General features: G+C 40.5%; 2 protein-coding genes across 3 annotated transcripts in view; one reads left to right on the top strand and one right to left on the bottom strand.

The window, feature by feature from the left end:
* The window catches only part of MTOR (mechanistic target of rapamycin kinase), a 66,755-nt gene that overhangs the window by 34,108 nt on the left and 17,584 nt on the right, over positions 1 to 15,063 (bottom strand). For both annotated transcript variants that reach the window (XM_074609470.1, XM_074609469.1), the window contains 3 exons: positions 14,236 to 14,378; positions 12,922 to 13,084; positions 12,637 to 12,782 (listed from right to left, as the gene is read on the bottom strand). In XM_074609470.1, the coding sequence (XP_074465571.1) occupies positions 12,637 to 12,782; positions 12,922 to 13,084; positions 14,236 to 14,378 (452 nt within the window). The remainder of the gene's footprint in view (positions 1 to 12,636; positions 12,783 to 12,921; positions 13,085 to 14,235; positions 14,379 to 15,063) is intronic.
* On the top strand, positions 5,169 to 10,412 carry ANGPTL7 (angiopoietin like 7). The gene is made up of 5 exons (XM_074560385.1): positions 5,169 to 5,799; positions 7,531 to 7,631; positions 7,958 to 8,152; positions 9,013 to 9,211; positions 10,243 to 10,412. Exons 1-5 carry the CDS (start codon positions 5,421 to 5,423, stop codon positions 10,410 to 10,412), a joined length of 1,044 nt encoding a protein of 347 aa, XP_074416486.1. The 5' UTR covers positions 5,169 to 5,420.

Below are 15,063 nucleotides of genomic sequence, written 5' to 3' on the forward strand. Positions count from 1 at the left end.
CTGATGAAAAAAAAATTTGTAGGGATGGAATGACACAGTAATTGGAAAAAGTGACTACCCTTGGCGAGCTCCCTGATAAAAAAATCTTGGACAAAAAAAAAATCTTAAATCTTTGAATTTTATTAGTAGTGAAATGTTACATAAACCTACTATTCGATTATTAAGATATCAAATAAAAATGCAGTGCAAAGGACTAAAATGTAGCACACTGAGCTAGAATCACAAAAAACCACTATTTAAGGGAAATATACTCCTATTGCTTGTATATTTTAAAGGCTATTTAAACAGAAACCAGACATGAACTGGGAATGAAAAACAACTTTACTGTCTTCAGCAGGAAGAGCACTTAAATGATGGACTTTTCTCCTCCACAAACCCCAGGCATAAGTGCCTAAAGTTTACTAGAAATAATCTCTTTTATACAGTCCTGGGAGCTTTCCATTATCTTTGAGGGTCTCTAACAATATTCTCTGTCACTCAAAGTAAATTAAATTTTCAAGAACTCAGAAGTAAGAGACTGGACCCTTCTCCATCTTCCCATAAAAATGAGAAACTTTCTTTTAACAGAGCCTTTTCAGGAGGTCCCAAGCCTATCTGTGAGGGAACACACACATTTCCTATTGCCAGAAAACATCTCAAAAAAAAGCATAGACAAACCTTATTTTTGCAATAAAGCAGCTTGTGTGCAAAGTCTAGACAAGAAGCCAAACTCTTCTTTTTTTCAGTCTCCCCAAGTTTGTTTAAAAAGCTCCTCTATGTGACAGATTTTACCAACCTAAGTCAATCTTGTTTTTCCTTCTGAAGAAGTGCTGAGAGCTTGCTTCTGGGATTAGAAGTGGAAGGCACTGCTACTTTGTGGATACTTTGGGGAACAGATAATCCTCTGGCAAAAGGAATTGGCTTTGTTGGCCGGTTTCCCCAATTCTACAGTTTTATTTGTGTTCAGGCATCCCTGAGTTCTTGATTCAACAAGCCTCAGAAAGCAACCAACTGCCCCCCAAACAACTCTAAAAACCAATGCATTTCCATCATGCCACTAAAAATTATTCCCATGCTGGGAACAAAGAAGTTTGAGAAACCAATACCAGCAGAGAGCTGTTTTCAATAACCAGTTGTGATGATTGACTGCTTGCAGGCCAGAGCAGCAGCCCCTCCAGCTTCTCAGCAAGGGCACACCACATTGCTCACAGGCATTATAATCGGCCAAATTCCCAATCTTGATATAAATGCTTGCAAATCCAGTAAAAACATTCATGAGCTTTGAAAGGAAAAGCAGTGAAAACCGTTACAATAAAATTCTTAGCCAGCACCGCTGCTCAGGCTGCAAAAGGTTTTGTATCACCTATTCTTTATTAACCAGATTCAGTGAAGGCAGAGAAGAAAAGAAAATGCCACGGAAGATATTTAGCAGAAAAACGTGAAACACGGAGCCAGAGTCTTTGTGTATTGGTTATGCAAGAAAGGATACATTAAATAAAAAAGAAGTCGCAAATGATTGTGGGAAGTATCCGTGTTTTGTTTTCCATCAGGTCCTCTCACTTGTTCCACCTGTTCCTATATAACTTCAGAGATTTACAATAATTATTTGTAGTAGGCAACAACTTTATTTGCCTTTACTGGGGATTTAGTCATTACTGTAAAGCTACAGCAGAGTGAATATCAGAACATTTATAAGCCTCTCCAAAGCCAGAGGTGAACAGTTTCACACCTCCTGGAAGGGGAGAGCAGCATTTCACAGAGCTTCGACAAAGCGTGGACTCCTGCAATCCACCAGCAGAGCTGATGAGAGCCTTTGCCATCTCAGCAAGCACCAGGAATGCCAGATTCTAAGCATTTGCCGGATGCATATTAAGGGTTTTGCAATAACTGGCTACCAAATAAATAGCCACAGGGCACTGAGCTCCTCTTCTTGTCTCAGCTTCACATACACCTGCCAGAACAGCTTCCCAGAGAAGACAGTCATTTAAACCCATCCCTGATTTAATCTGGCCCTCCAGGGACAAGAGATCTCTGGCTCTAATCAAGTAATACTAATATACTTGAATTTGGTAACATCAACCAACTTTATAAGCATAGGATACATACTAACTGCAACCATGTTCAGACTGAGTTCTCCCAACCACTTCAAACCTACATTGTTAACGACATCAAAAAGGATTTGCCTCGTGTTCTTGACTTCAGGATTCCATCTTTTTAGCTACCATGTAGCAGAGTATTTCCACGTACAAAATATAATGGTGGAAAACTAGGGCAATGGACTTCAAACCAAATGATACTGGATTTCTCTGTCGGTACCTAGGACCCACTCAATAATCACAGAACTAGTTTCTCCCTAGATATGCCCCAAACTATGCCTCTTTCCAAAATATAACAGGATCCTGAAGTCAAGTTGTAAGTACACCAGTATGTAACAGCAGAACCGTTTCCTACAGACTGTCAGCTTCTTCCACTGATCTAATCTGGCAATGGCTGGCATCACTACTATTGCTGCCTAAGCGACTACACTCAGTTCTCCGTGCAACAGGGGAAGATTCAGCTTTCAAATACTCATAAAGAAGTCAAATTCTATTAAGGCTAAAGTCTCTGCCAAGGGAGATCTGTCTGCCCAAATCTCTGTTAATGCTTCCTCAAAAGTAATGACAGATGGGAAGATTTGTGCTCTTTTCCGTTCCTGCATAATACGTCTGTTGTCACTCTCTTACACAGAACAAAGTGAGAGAACAAAGAAGAATTACCTGTTTTAAAACGGGTAAATCAAAGAACGAAAAAAAAAAAAAAGATGGCTTACATTATGATACACAAATCAGAGACTGAACCCAGAATAAAACCCTGTCTCACTTCCAATTAAACACTCCAGTTTAGAGAAGGGATTGGGAGGCCTTTCTGTACTGTTTCATAACATCTGTGTGCAACAGAGAGTCTGGCCAACGCCTGGATCCTTACAAAATTTGTATCAAGAGGGTATGCATGAGCCTACAAGTGGCTCCCCCCTTCCATACCTGCCCTTCGTGATGCGAGTGTGTGTGAAATCCAGACTGTACAAGACAGATAAAAGAGTTACAGTGAGTGAGAGCAGCAGCAGAACGGATCAAAGTCCTATGTAACATGGTGAGGGTGTTAGCAGAGTGGCTTTTTGGGGTGCAGAAGCCAAAGTCTGGCCTGTCCTATTCTTTGTTCCAACTTCGACAAAAACACATTTCTCATCACAGGAAGCCTGAGAAGAATTTGCCCCTGGGAATGACAGAAGCTCCAGCTGGAAGAGGGCTCAGACAGGATTAGAGGCAGAACAAAAAGGTCAGGCTTTCATCCGTGTGCAGTGGCACTTTCTGGTCTGAAGTATAAAAAGCAATTTTGCTATGGAAGGTTTCTGGAATGTCCATAACAAAAATGTGACTGAAGCCTACGGTCTGCTGTGGAGGTATCCTCAGTACTTTAATCAAATCGTAATCGCATATCTGGCAATACGCGAGGTCACCAATACCACACATTAGCCCCACCAGCTGATATTACAGACTACAGTGGTTTCTGCCTGAAGTACAGCACACAGGCAGGCACCCGCAACGAAACTCAAGACACACTGCCTGCTTGGAGACCTCCAATTCTGACCTCCTCCAAAAGATCCCCTCTTCTTCCTCTAAGAAAATTCAGATTTATGAAACAACTGAATTCATATTCCACCTCTTCAGTGCTTCAATGTTTTTTATCTTCCTAAGTCTTTGCACCCTGTGGGGTCTCTCATTATGGTTCTGCAGAAAAACTACTAGCCAGCTGTGGTGCAAATCAGAGGCAGAAACAAAGCGTCCAGCAACAAGTGTAACAAAGTTGAGGAAGAGAAAATGCACCAACAAGAAACTGTGCTTCCTTTTTCTCTAAAAGTGGGTGTCAGATCAGCAAGGCTTTTCTGACCTTTTCTAATTAAGCAGAAATCCTGCAGCCACTTTGGATCAGCAAAAGAAGTCTAGATGGGATAGCATGTCTCAGTTGGGTTTCTCCTGATTTTCTTTGTAAAACAAGCAAGATTAGCTTTCTTTTGTTTTCTTGGACACCAAGAAGTTTTCATGGCATTTACCCCAGAAGCAGACACATGAACCATTTACTCCTTCATTGCATCTTATCTTTGCCAGTTATCAGAATCTTTGCAGGAAGATGCAAGAACCCACTTGTTGGGCAATTACAGTGCAGCTGGCCTGTGGAGAAACACCTCATCCGTAAGGATCTAGAACAAAGTTGCAGACCTTTTGCAGGCAGCTGCACCGTTGCTGAAACGGTTCTACTTTGGGATCAAGCAGGTATAATCAACTTTTGAACTGTTAAAAGGTGTAAGAGAGTAGATTGAAAGTTGCTACCTCAGCGAGTTGATACTTGACCTATAATCTGAATGTCTAAAGATTTACTCTTAAACCTACACTTTATGTAACTGTGGACATTTTATTTACCCATAGATTTTCCTCTCTTAAAATCCCATTAATAAATTGGCCTCCATAATACTGAAGCTAGGCAGATCACGTTGCCTGTAAGAAACCATATCTCATCGATTTTGAATACACTGTCTTTCAGCATTACTTAATGTCCTTTCGCTTGTCCCTATAAGTAAACAGCGGCATGGGTTTTGACTTACATATTTTGCAGACTTCTTTACATCCCATCCTCAGATATCCCATCTCTAAAAAGAACAGCACTGAATTCTACAAAACAAATAGTGCAGAGACACCAGTGTCCAGCGAGAGAAGGATTAGATGCTGAACTGATAAATTTGCTAAAGCATTTTCTAAATTAAGAAATACTGCAAGCATAGAGTTACCCCCTACAGCTTCTGGGGAATACGTTAATAGGACTTGTTGCAGCTAGGGCTACCTGCTAGGGAGTTACCTTCCTTGAACTTTTATAAACTCATCCTATTTGGACAGCCTTTTCACATTCTGGAGCTCTAATACTCTTAAGCTATTGAGTGCCAGAACCAGTCACCAAGAGGGCTACAATCCAACAGGCAATAATTGCTGGAAACTCTCCTCATTTCCTAGCCCTCTCTTACATCCCTTCAAGACAGAACTGAGTAAACTCTCTCCTGCTATTCCCAATCTTTCTTGGCTGAAAACTATTGCAATTTCACCCTGTAAACACCTGATATGAACAGATGAACTGGGAGGGGCCAGAAAGCTCTTCATGGCTTCAGGGGGGTGGAGGTAAACAGAAAAATAGTATATAAGATGCTTTGAGACAGGCTTCCAAAGTGCATAGACTCTGACAGGAGGGGTCTGAAAAAAAAGCTATTTCTTCAGGCTCCACCTTCAGAGACTCACTTCATTGGAAGAAAGCAAGGTACCAGTCTGCTGTAGCACTTGCAGAAAGTTTCATACCTACCCCAGCTGCATTCAGACTACCCACAGTCAGCTGGAAGTTTTCTGTTGCTGTAAGCAAAAATGCCAGCAAGATCCACTGCTCAGCTGGCATGGCTCTGCATCGTCACTGTGTCTGTGGCAATCTACCCAGCACTGCTGCAGAAGCCTCCTAAAAGGAGAATGATCAATGGGAATGCACAGTCCAAGATGACAGGCTGCTGCGATGAGATTAAGGAGCTCAAGTTGCAAGTAGCCAACCTGAGCAGAATGCTGCAGGAGCTGAGCAAGAAGCAGGAGGGCGACTGGGTGAACGTGGTCATGCAGGTGATGGAGCTGGAAGGGAGCACCAAGCAGATGGAGTCCCGCCTCATTGATGCTGAGAGCAAATACTCCGAAATGAACAACCAGATAGATATCATGCAACTCCAGGCAGCTCAGACGGTCACACAAACTTCAGCTGGTAAGGAGGGAGTCGCCAGGCTCCCAGATACACTTCTTAATGCACAAAACGAACTAATGACTAGTTCTTAACGCTAGCATGTCCTACTAATGTGATTAGCAAGTATGTATACTGACTACTTCTGCTTAAACTGCTTCTGTAGGCAGGCGATCCTGAGAAAACTAGTTTGAATTCATCTGTCAAAAGTCCAAAGATTGAGCTGCATTTTAATATCTGTATGTCTGTTATCAGGGAGTGGAAAAACTGAACAGGTACTGTATTTGTGCAGTGAGGAACTCAGTCTAATATTTTATTTTCTAAGCACTACAGTAGCAATGCAAAAAGAAAGGGAGCTAGCTTCGTCAGGGAATGGCTCCGGCAGTAATATCCTCCGAGTTCACAGCACTGACAGGGGACTAGAAGTTGGTAAAACAATTAGAAACGCACTCCAAGCATTACTGGAAATTTGTAATTGTATCTTTATGACAATCTCTGAACCAGAATAAAAGAGTGATCCATTATTTGAATGATAATTCTCAAAGATTCAAGGCTGTAGATGATGTGAGATGCAAACTGTGATATAAGCCTAGCCAGAACACAGTTAAATTGTTCAAAATTCTCTCTTCCCTGAGGGAAAATTTCACTGCACACAGTGATTGCACAGGCCTGTACTAAACGTGGAATGCAGGCACATTTTGTAGGTCAGCTACCTGTAAAGCCACTTCTAGAAGAAAGTGACATTTTTGTTCACTTTTCTCTTTACATGAAATTCACTGCAACAAGCTTAAAACTTCCTTAAAAGAGAGTATTGTTGTCTGGGATGACTGGGTTTGACAAAAGACTTCGTTTTGATTTTATTTTTCTTTTTAATGGAAAGGAAAAAACTTCTAAATCTATTTACTAAAGACTTCTTACAAAAAGTTCCACTTGGCTAGTTTTGACACACCGCTGTTTACAGTAGATCTTAAACAAAAATTTTACCATAAGGAATCTCTTTGGAGCTGTAGTAAACGTTTGGGAAAAATACAGTAACACAGTGAAGAAACTGGCCCAGAAGGTATTTAAAACAGACGCGTCTCACCTCACTAGGTATGACATTTAGTCTGTACTAAATTAAAAACTGTCAGAATGAATAAAGCCTTGCTTCAGCTAGTTTTTCTTCCTCGGAAGAATAGCTGTGCGTTTTACCATCTTCAAGCCAGCGCCTGCACAGGGTGGAAAGGAGACTTGCAGAGACTGACCGCAGCTAAAAGCCACCATCTCTGTCACAGGCTCTAGTACAAAAAGTGCTGAGCAAATACGCCTCATCCACAAACTTGGCTAAGCTGTTCACGCACACTATCAAAACAGATATTTGGCAGCAGGCCTAGCCACTCCAACAGATAAGAATTTATTATTTGGGGGAGCGTCAGGGGTGGACAGCAAGTATCTACACCTTTTTACCTTCCAGCACAGACACGCACATTCACAATGTGAAGAGAACGCAGAAACATCTCTTTGATTAGGAGAGGTTAAAAGAACCAACCAACCAAACTAAGAATGAAAGAAAACATCACACACCCAGTGCTACAGCCTCTTTTTCCAATGCATACGTAGATCAGAACTAAAGCATTTCAGGAAAACATTAGACTTTGGGATGTCTTCTTCATTTAATTACTCCTTGTTCTACAAACTAAGCTTTACAGAAACCACACTTAGAGAGGAGTTGTTCTTGCTGTTCAGATTCTTACTTTCTGGTTCTGATTCAAGTAGATGCCGTCTATGACTGCTCATCACTTTATCAGAGGAACTACCGAATCTCTGGTGTTTACAAGCTACCTCCTGATGAATTTTTGGGGAGTCCAGATCTGGAGGTAAGGATATCAAGTGCACAATGTATATGACATGTCTTTTCAAATATAAGCAAAAAATACTTATCTACCACAGAGATGAAAAGAGCACATACTGACTTGTGATACCCTCCACTTTGAATCAGTAAGCAGATTTCAAGGAAGGAAAGAGCATACATTTAAGAGGGAAAACAGAAAAAGAGTTCATTTAATAAAGTTTTTCCATGACTTAAACAAAATAGGAATTTCTTCAAGCTGTGAAGTCTGGAACAACATCTTGTCTAGTGTTAAGAGAACTGAACCTCCCTAAGTCTACTGACAAGTAAACTTTGTCTTTTTTCCTATTCTAGGTGTTCTGTGACATGGAGACAGATGGAGGGGGCTGGACTCTCATCCAAAGACGTAAAGTTGGTTTGACATCTTTCAATAGGGACTGGAAACAATACAGGGAAGGATTTGGCAATATTCGGGGAGATTTTTGGCTGGGAAATGAAAATATCTACCGACTTTCAAGACGCCCCACTGTTCTGCGAGTGGAGTTGGAGGTAATTAATAAGCTCTCAATTTTAGCAGCAAAAGGTTTTTTTGTACAAAGTAATTCTCTAGTAGCAGATACCATCTCCTATCTCTATAGGAGACCCAAAGAATTTGCATGCTTTAATTACAAGAGAAGGAGGTAGGATGGACCTAGTGAAACATTCAAGGACAAGACAGAATTATGTTATTCAGCATACAGTAGGATATGTCAGTAGGACAACCTTCTGTCTGCATACAGATTGTGTCTTAGGGAACGTCTGGGGCTCTAGAGAATCCTGCGGAACCCACTGCAGACAGAGATCGAACTGCTGACCACCTCAGATTTAAAGATTCACAGAGATGCCCTATACAGTTTTAAAGGCTCTGAGTCTTCTTCTTTTGCAGCACTTTCTTCCAGCCTGTGTACAAAAGAGTTTGCAATGTATTACCCCAAAACAGTTTCTACAGTCTACTAGAGGCTTGCGTTTGACTTAGACTAGTTGATAGCTCATAAAATAGCTTTGAGGGATGGGATATGTATAATGGAAAAAGTGAGCTGAACCGCTTTCTATCTAAAAGTCACTCTTTCAGAAAAGAAAAAAAAATTACTTGAGGCAGCATGCTATGAGACAAGGAAGTTGAAAGCAAGAGCTGCACACCAGGTTTCCAAACGTATTGTTTAATACCAGTGGCAGGTAAGACTTGGAAATATGAAACTGGAAAGTATCTTTGCCTTAGCAGAAAAGTTTCTGCAATCTGAGACAGAAAAAACTCTTGAAAAATCTAGGACTGAGAAAAGATACACAACTTGCAGTGTATATAACCATAGATGGTGACGCCTTTTCATAAGCTGTCTAACAGGACCTATTTCTTCATTGTTCTGTGGCAGGACTGGGAAGGTAACATACGCTACGCGCAATATAAGCAATTCACCCTGAGCAATGAAATAAATAGCTATCGTCTTTTTGTGGGAAACTACACTGGCAACACAGGGCGTGATTCCCTAAGGTACCACAACAACACAGCCTTCAGCACGAAGGACAAGGACAATGACAAGTGCGTGGATGACTGTGCCCAGTTCCGTAAAGGTAAAACACACATAAACACCTTCCTGTCCTGAGAGAGCTGCCTGGGTAATTTGTTGAGAGCCCAAGGCTCTCTCTTTCCAAGTAACTATTAAGTAGCATCTGGATGGCAAATCAAGGGAGAGGTGACCAATTCTGGAATACACACTTATCGGTTATGGGGGAAATCTAGCAGTTAAAGCTGATTTACACAGAGCCAGACTGTATATTATAGACATCAGTACTCTTCAAATGATTTAGTGTATGCTCTCACCTACACATACCGTCATCCAGGCCATTACGCCTATCTGCCAGGCTATCTCAGACGTTGATGCAATTCAGTGATGCAAGAAGTTATTCCTGTATATCTAGAAGGTTTTTATTTTTTTCTTATATTTTTTATGAGGTTTCAAGTTCTAGTATTAGGGACTTGTAATTATTCTCCTATATTACTATCCTACACACACCTCAAGGTCCAACCTGAATTCTAATCTTTATTCCTACACTATTAAAAGCCTCTAATGAGGTTACTCTCTTCATTGAATTTATTATCTTTACATGAGGTCTGTCACAAAGATAATTGTCTTCACTGTGTCCTGCCCTTTATTTTTCATTTCCCCAATGTGCTCCCACATGACATGCAAATAAAATTGTTGATATCAGTCTCAATAAAGCAGCAAAGCTTACTTGCAGAGTAAAACTTTTAAACGGCTTAAGATGCCCAGGCTAAAAACCCAGATCCATTTCCTATGCTAACTCTCAGAGTCAGAGACAGAAACATGTCAAGGAAATACTCTAAGAGGAATGAGCAACAGAATGGAAAGCTACTGGACCAATTTGACTATGTAACTCTAAAGCCTTTATGTATTTAGTATCTATGTTAAGTTTTGAATTTACCTGCAATCCCAGCTATTAGAGCCATAGGCTCCAGGGATTAAATGCAGCATTCTGGTCACTATCCTCCAGAAAGAGCAATAATTCTTATTATTAATACAAAACATACCTGTTTTAAGTACATGGCTCACCGGGAATCTATTAATTTGTTTTCTGAAAAGGTGGATATTGGTACAACTGCTGCACGGACTCCAATCTGAATGGGGTTTACTACCGCAAAGGAGAACACACCAAGAACATGGATGGCATCACCTGGTACGGATGGCATGGATCAACCTATTCATTGAAGAGAGTTGAGATGAAGATCCGGCCAGAGGATTTCAAACCATAGAGGGAAGCAATATTTGATTGTACAGCTACATGATGCCACTGCACAGAAGGTGGGCAATGGACAGCTCAAAAACAGCCAAATAATTATTTGTTTCATCAAATATTTGCAACAGCTACATACTGGCTACATACACACACAAACACTAAGGCACACTAAGCACCAGCCATAGCCACTACTGTCATCAGGGCTCAAACTTACTTCTTCCTCTTACGGCTCTTTCCAAAGGGAAAAATACAGTGTTAGAATAGATTAGCTAGAACGCGCTTACAGCACCTTTAGAAAACCTACTAGTGTTTTTTCACTAGCACTGTGACTAGTGGGTTGCCTTAGTATTAACCAACTAGGCAGGGACTGAAAAAAGAAAGCCTCCTTGTTGCCTTTCCTTCAGTGTTTAGAGTAAGCGTTGCTGAGTAACTCCTTCCAAGAGGGACTCAAATCACAAAAGTCACATATTTGTTTCAAGCCAGAGCAATCAGTCAGAAGCATCCCTGATGCACTTTTCTTTAGTGTATAGTAAGTGGCTTACATTCCCACAGCGGAAAAAAATTAATCTCAAAAATTTTGAATTAACTACTATTGCCCGGGTTCTCTCCTGAAGCTTTACTGCCATCTCCTGCTGCTGCCCCAAGTATGTCCCCACAGGGGGCTGCACCCAGCAGATAGTAACCCTGGAGGTAGGATTTGTCCCATATTCTCTGTGATGTTTATTCCTATCCACGGATCACCTAAAGGTTGATAAACTAGAAAAGCAACTTTCCAGGCTGCCACCAAATTATGTTCAGGTTAGAATATAAGTGTGCTTTATGTCAGTAAGACTGAGAGAGAAGAGCAGGTGAGCAAAAAGGTGCAGTCCCAGCCACCCAGCCAAAAAAATCTCAACTCCAAAACTTAAAACCACTGTATCCATGAGCAAAACACTAGTACACACCAGACAATCCATAAGTGCCAGAAGTTATTCAAACGTAAGGGAATGTTTGCTAGTGCACTGCACTGAGAAATATTAAAACCTATTCTGAAAACTACCCCAATTACAAGTTACCTAGAGATGTTATGTCAAAAACCAGTATGTTTCTCCCTTACATAACACAGTGTTAAAAGTTACAGTTAAAGAAAGAGACGACTCCTGTAGCCATACCGTTGTTTGAATATGTTGGAAAAGATAGTTATAGTTAATATATCTATTTTTATTCTCCTTAAAGAGAGTTTGAATCTAATTGAAATTGTTCAGTCTTGTGTGAAATGGGAGATAAAGGTGTCTCGGGAGTTGCCTTACATATGTTTGACTGTTCATACTGTAAATTTCAACTCCGTGGAACTATAGTTGGAACTATTTAACTGTGGTCTATAAATGGATTTTTAAAGTTTTCTAAACTTTTTCATTTCTAATAAATCATCTTTCATTTTTAATCCTGCTTCACTTCAAGTCTTTGGTCCTTAACTTGCTTCTTGATACACAAAGAAACAGCTGCACAAGTGACTGAGGCGAGGAAAGGGAATACACCAAATTCTTCCTTTTCCTCAGAAAAATGAGATAGGACAAAGGATGAAAGAATAAGAGAGGGGGGAAAAAAAAAAATCAAACAGTAAAGCACAACTCCAAGGAACTAGGAGGGCTGAAAAATTCACCGCATACAGACAAAGCTAAGTTTTTCCTCACCCAAAATCAATTTGCCCATCTTAAATGGTAGTTAACATTTCCGCGATATGAAACTGAGATTCACGTGTTAAAACCTCTAGTTTAGTACCAAATCCTGTGCAGGTATTTCAGGCTAACATCTTTCTTGTTGACAAAGCTCAGCAAGCAATACACTCTTGTTGTAATATTTTCTATTTGACATATGAAGGATGAGCTAGAATTTGATGAGAAATTTTAATTAAGAGCGTCAGCTTTTCTGGCTTATTTATATGTAGGTGTAGAAATCTTTCTCATCTAACTCACAGCCTCACCACAACATCCCATACTGAACTTGAAGGGTGAGAGGTGAAAATCAGAAGACTACACTTTTTCCTGCACAACTTCCCACAGCTTCTATCATAATTTTAACCACATAATAGAAGGACGGAACTCAGCAGCTAGGAATGTACATCTGCAAGCTAGTTAGTAAACCTACAACAACATCTTATGGCAGAGAGCGAAGTCCTAAGAACTGTCTAGATTCATCCTGACGGTATCCTAAATTGGGTACTGATGCAAGAGCAGAAGTCTCATCATTTGTGGTCCTACCTGATGAGAGATTCTAGAATGGCCGGAGTGGGACCTTTTTGAAATTCCAGCTCCTTGTAGTGAAGGGCCTTGGCATACGCTCGACATTTTGCAGCTCTTTCCCCCAGGAGGACAATGCCATTATCGTCTCTCAAAGGCAGTGGACCCTGGGTAGAAGCACATACATCAAAACAGTATGAGCATAAAAAAGAAGAAAGTATGCATAAGCTCTTCACACCCTTTCCATAGACGAGACATCAGCCAGCTCGCCTGCATTAGAAAAAAGTTGCCTAACAGCATCCCTACCTTGTCACTGTGTTCCATGAATTCTGCCAAGTTCAGCAGTGTCTGAGTGACTTCTGCAATGTCCTGAGAAGTCAGGGCCAATTCAATGCTTCGGATCAGCTCATCCTGCTGGTCTTCATTCAGTTCAGACCAGCATGAAACGAAAGCAGCATTGAAGAGATCTCTGAGGAGGAAAACAAGAGAGTGAGAGATGGGGATTCATCATTCATGAGAAAAAGCCTATTTGATGGTGAACTTGCCTTCTTACTCAGAGAAAGAGCTACAAAATGCATTTATGTCTACGTGCAGTAAATAGCAATTAGCTTTTATAAAGCTAACTTCTGTACCAAATACCTAATGAAACCTGCGTTTTCAAAATATATAATAAGATGAGATACTGCAATAGTAGAAATATTGTCCTATCATATGCTATCCAGTATTTTAGACTAGAAAAAAAACTTCATAGCAGCAAGGATGCTCTGCGCTTCTGCTATGAAGAACCAGGCCTAGTCTGTCTCACATCACAAGTGAACGCAGTGAAAAAGATGACTGTAGATTTCTCTAGACACACATGCTGCAACACTTGTGTGTTTATTAGAGGATTGCAACAGCTGGAGTTTACGTTAGTGGCAAAGCTTAAGAAGGAGGAAAGGTGATGAAAAACAGATACGGTGACAGCCCTCATCACTGCTAGTACTGTGGAGAAATACCGTGGGATGGGTTTGAGATGCAGAGAGGATAACACGGGGACACTAGCATTACCTCTGCCTACCTAGGAATTGCTGACTTTTCAGCATGCTGTTTGCCCTTCGCTTCAAAAATGATAAAACTCACATTAAGACAAAATTAAACTAGGAATGAACACTTCTCTAACAGCAGTAGTCAGACTCATATGCACAGAGATGACAAGTGTACATCATCAATAAGAGATAAACAGGCAACTGCTTACAGAAACTCACAACTTTCTCCAGACATATGGGTTGCATAAGAAATAAAGCACTCTAACTTATTCCACTCAGAGGCATTTTTATGCACCCACAGAAGATTCTTGAAACTATTTCATACACTGCTGTTTTTCCAGCTTCACTTTTATGTGCCTTAAATTATTCCTAGACTAATATACAGAATTCCACTGAAAGATTTTGTGCGCATCATGGAGCAGCCAACTGGGAAGGGTGGAAATGAAATCAAGTTGCCAGCTATTTGATTTGTCCCAAAGCAGGAGCTATCTCTATTTATGGAACCTAAGTGCTTTTAAGTAACTTTCTTTTTCCTTATAATATCTGGCTTGCATCCGCAATTTCAAGTGATCTGAAAACAACAGAATTATTCTACCGAGCCATGGGATTATATGCCTGAGCCAGGGCCCAGCATGAGCGCAACGATGGTGAGGAGGAATCTTTCAGTAGCTCCAAACTCAGTCGTCTTAACCATTCCAACCAGTCATCTTTGGAAACTCTTCTTGCTGCTCCCCAGGCCTGCAGTAAAAAGCAAGACAATTCAACTACCAAATGAGGTGCTATCCAAAAGGAGAAGAAATCCATCAGCAGGCAGCATTCCTTCTTTACAGCTCCAGATCACATTGCTGAGATTCCCTTTTTAATTCCCTGAAATCCGCTGCCTTTACCAGATAATTTGCAGTACTTCAGTCTCATTTCTAAGAAATCTTCCCTAAACGTATTCTTGTCATGAAATGCCAAGTATTTAAGATGAATAATTCTTTCCTTATAAAAATGCATCAAGAGCTCAAGCCACTGTTGAAACATCAGCTTAAAAATACTTAACGAGTTTAGAATTACATTTTAAGTCCAGCATTTTCAAACCAATCCGTCCCTCTACTGAACTGACTGATACATGCATTAACTGTTCAAATCAACCAGTCCTTAGCTGTTCTATACTGGCTTCAAGAGAATACAGCACTAACACATAAGAGAAGTGGCTGATGAACAAAGGCAGGGACTCTAGATGTCTCTAGAAGCTACACGTGATTCCTTGTGATCTAGGAAGTTTTGTTCATACTTCGCATAACAAAGAAAGTGTCAAGATTAATTCACAGCCATTATTAGTCTGGTAATTCAGCTGCTCCTATCTTTAAAGTTGCTTAGCACCTTCTAATTTTAAAGAGAGTCTCAGACGCTACTTTGACCTTAGTTCTGTACAGAA

Source organism: Larus michahellis, chromosome 16 (genome assembly GCF_964199755.1).
Source record: "Larus michahellis chromosome 16, bLarMic1.1, whole genome shotgun sequence".
Lineage (NCBI taxonomy): Eukaryota > Metazoa > Chordata > Aves > Charadriiformes > Laridae > Larus > Larus michahellis.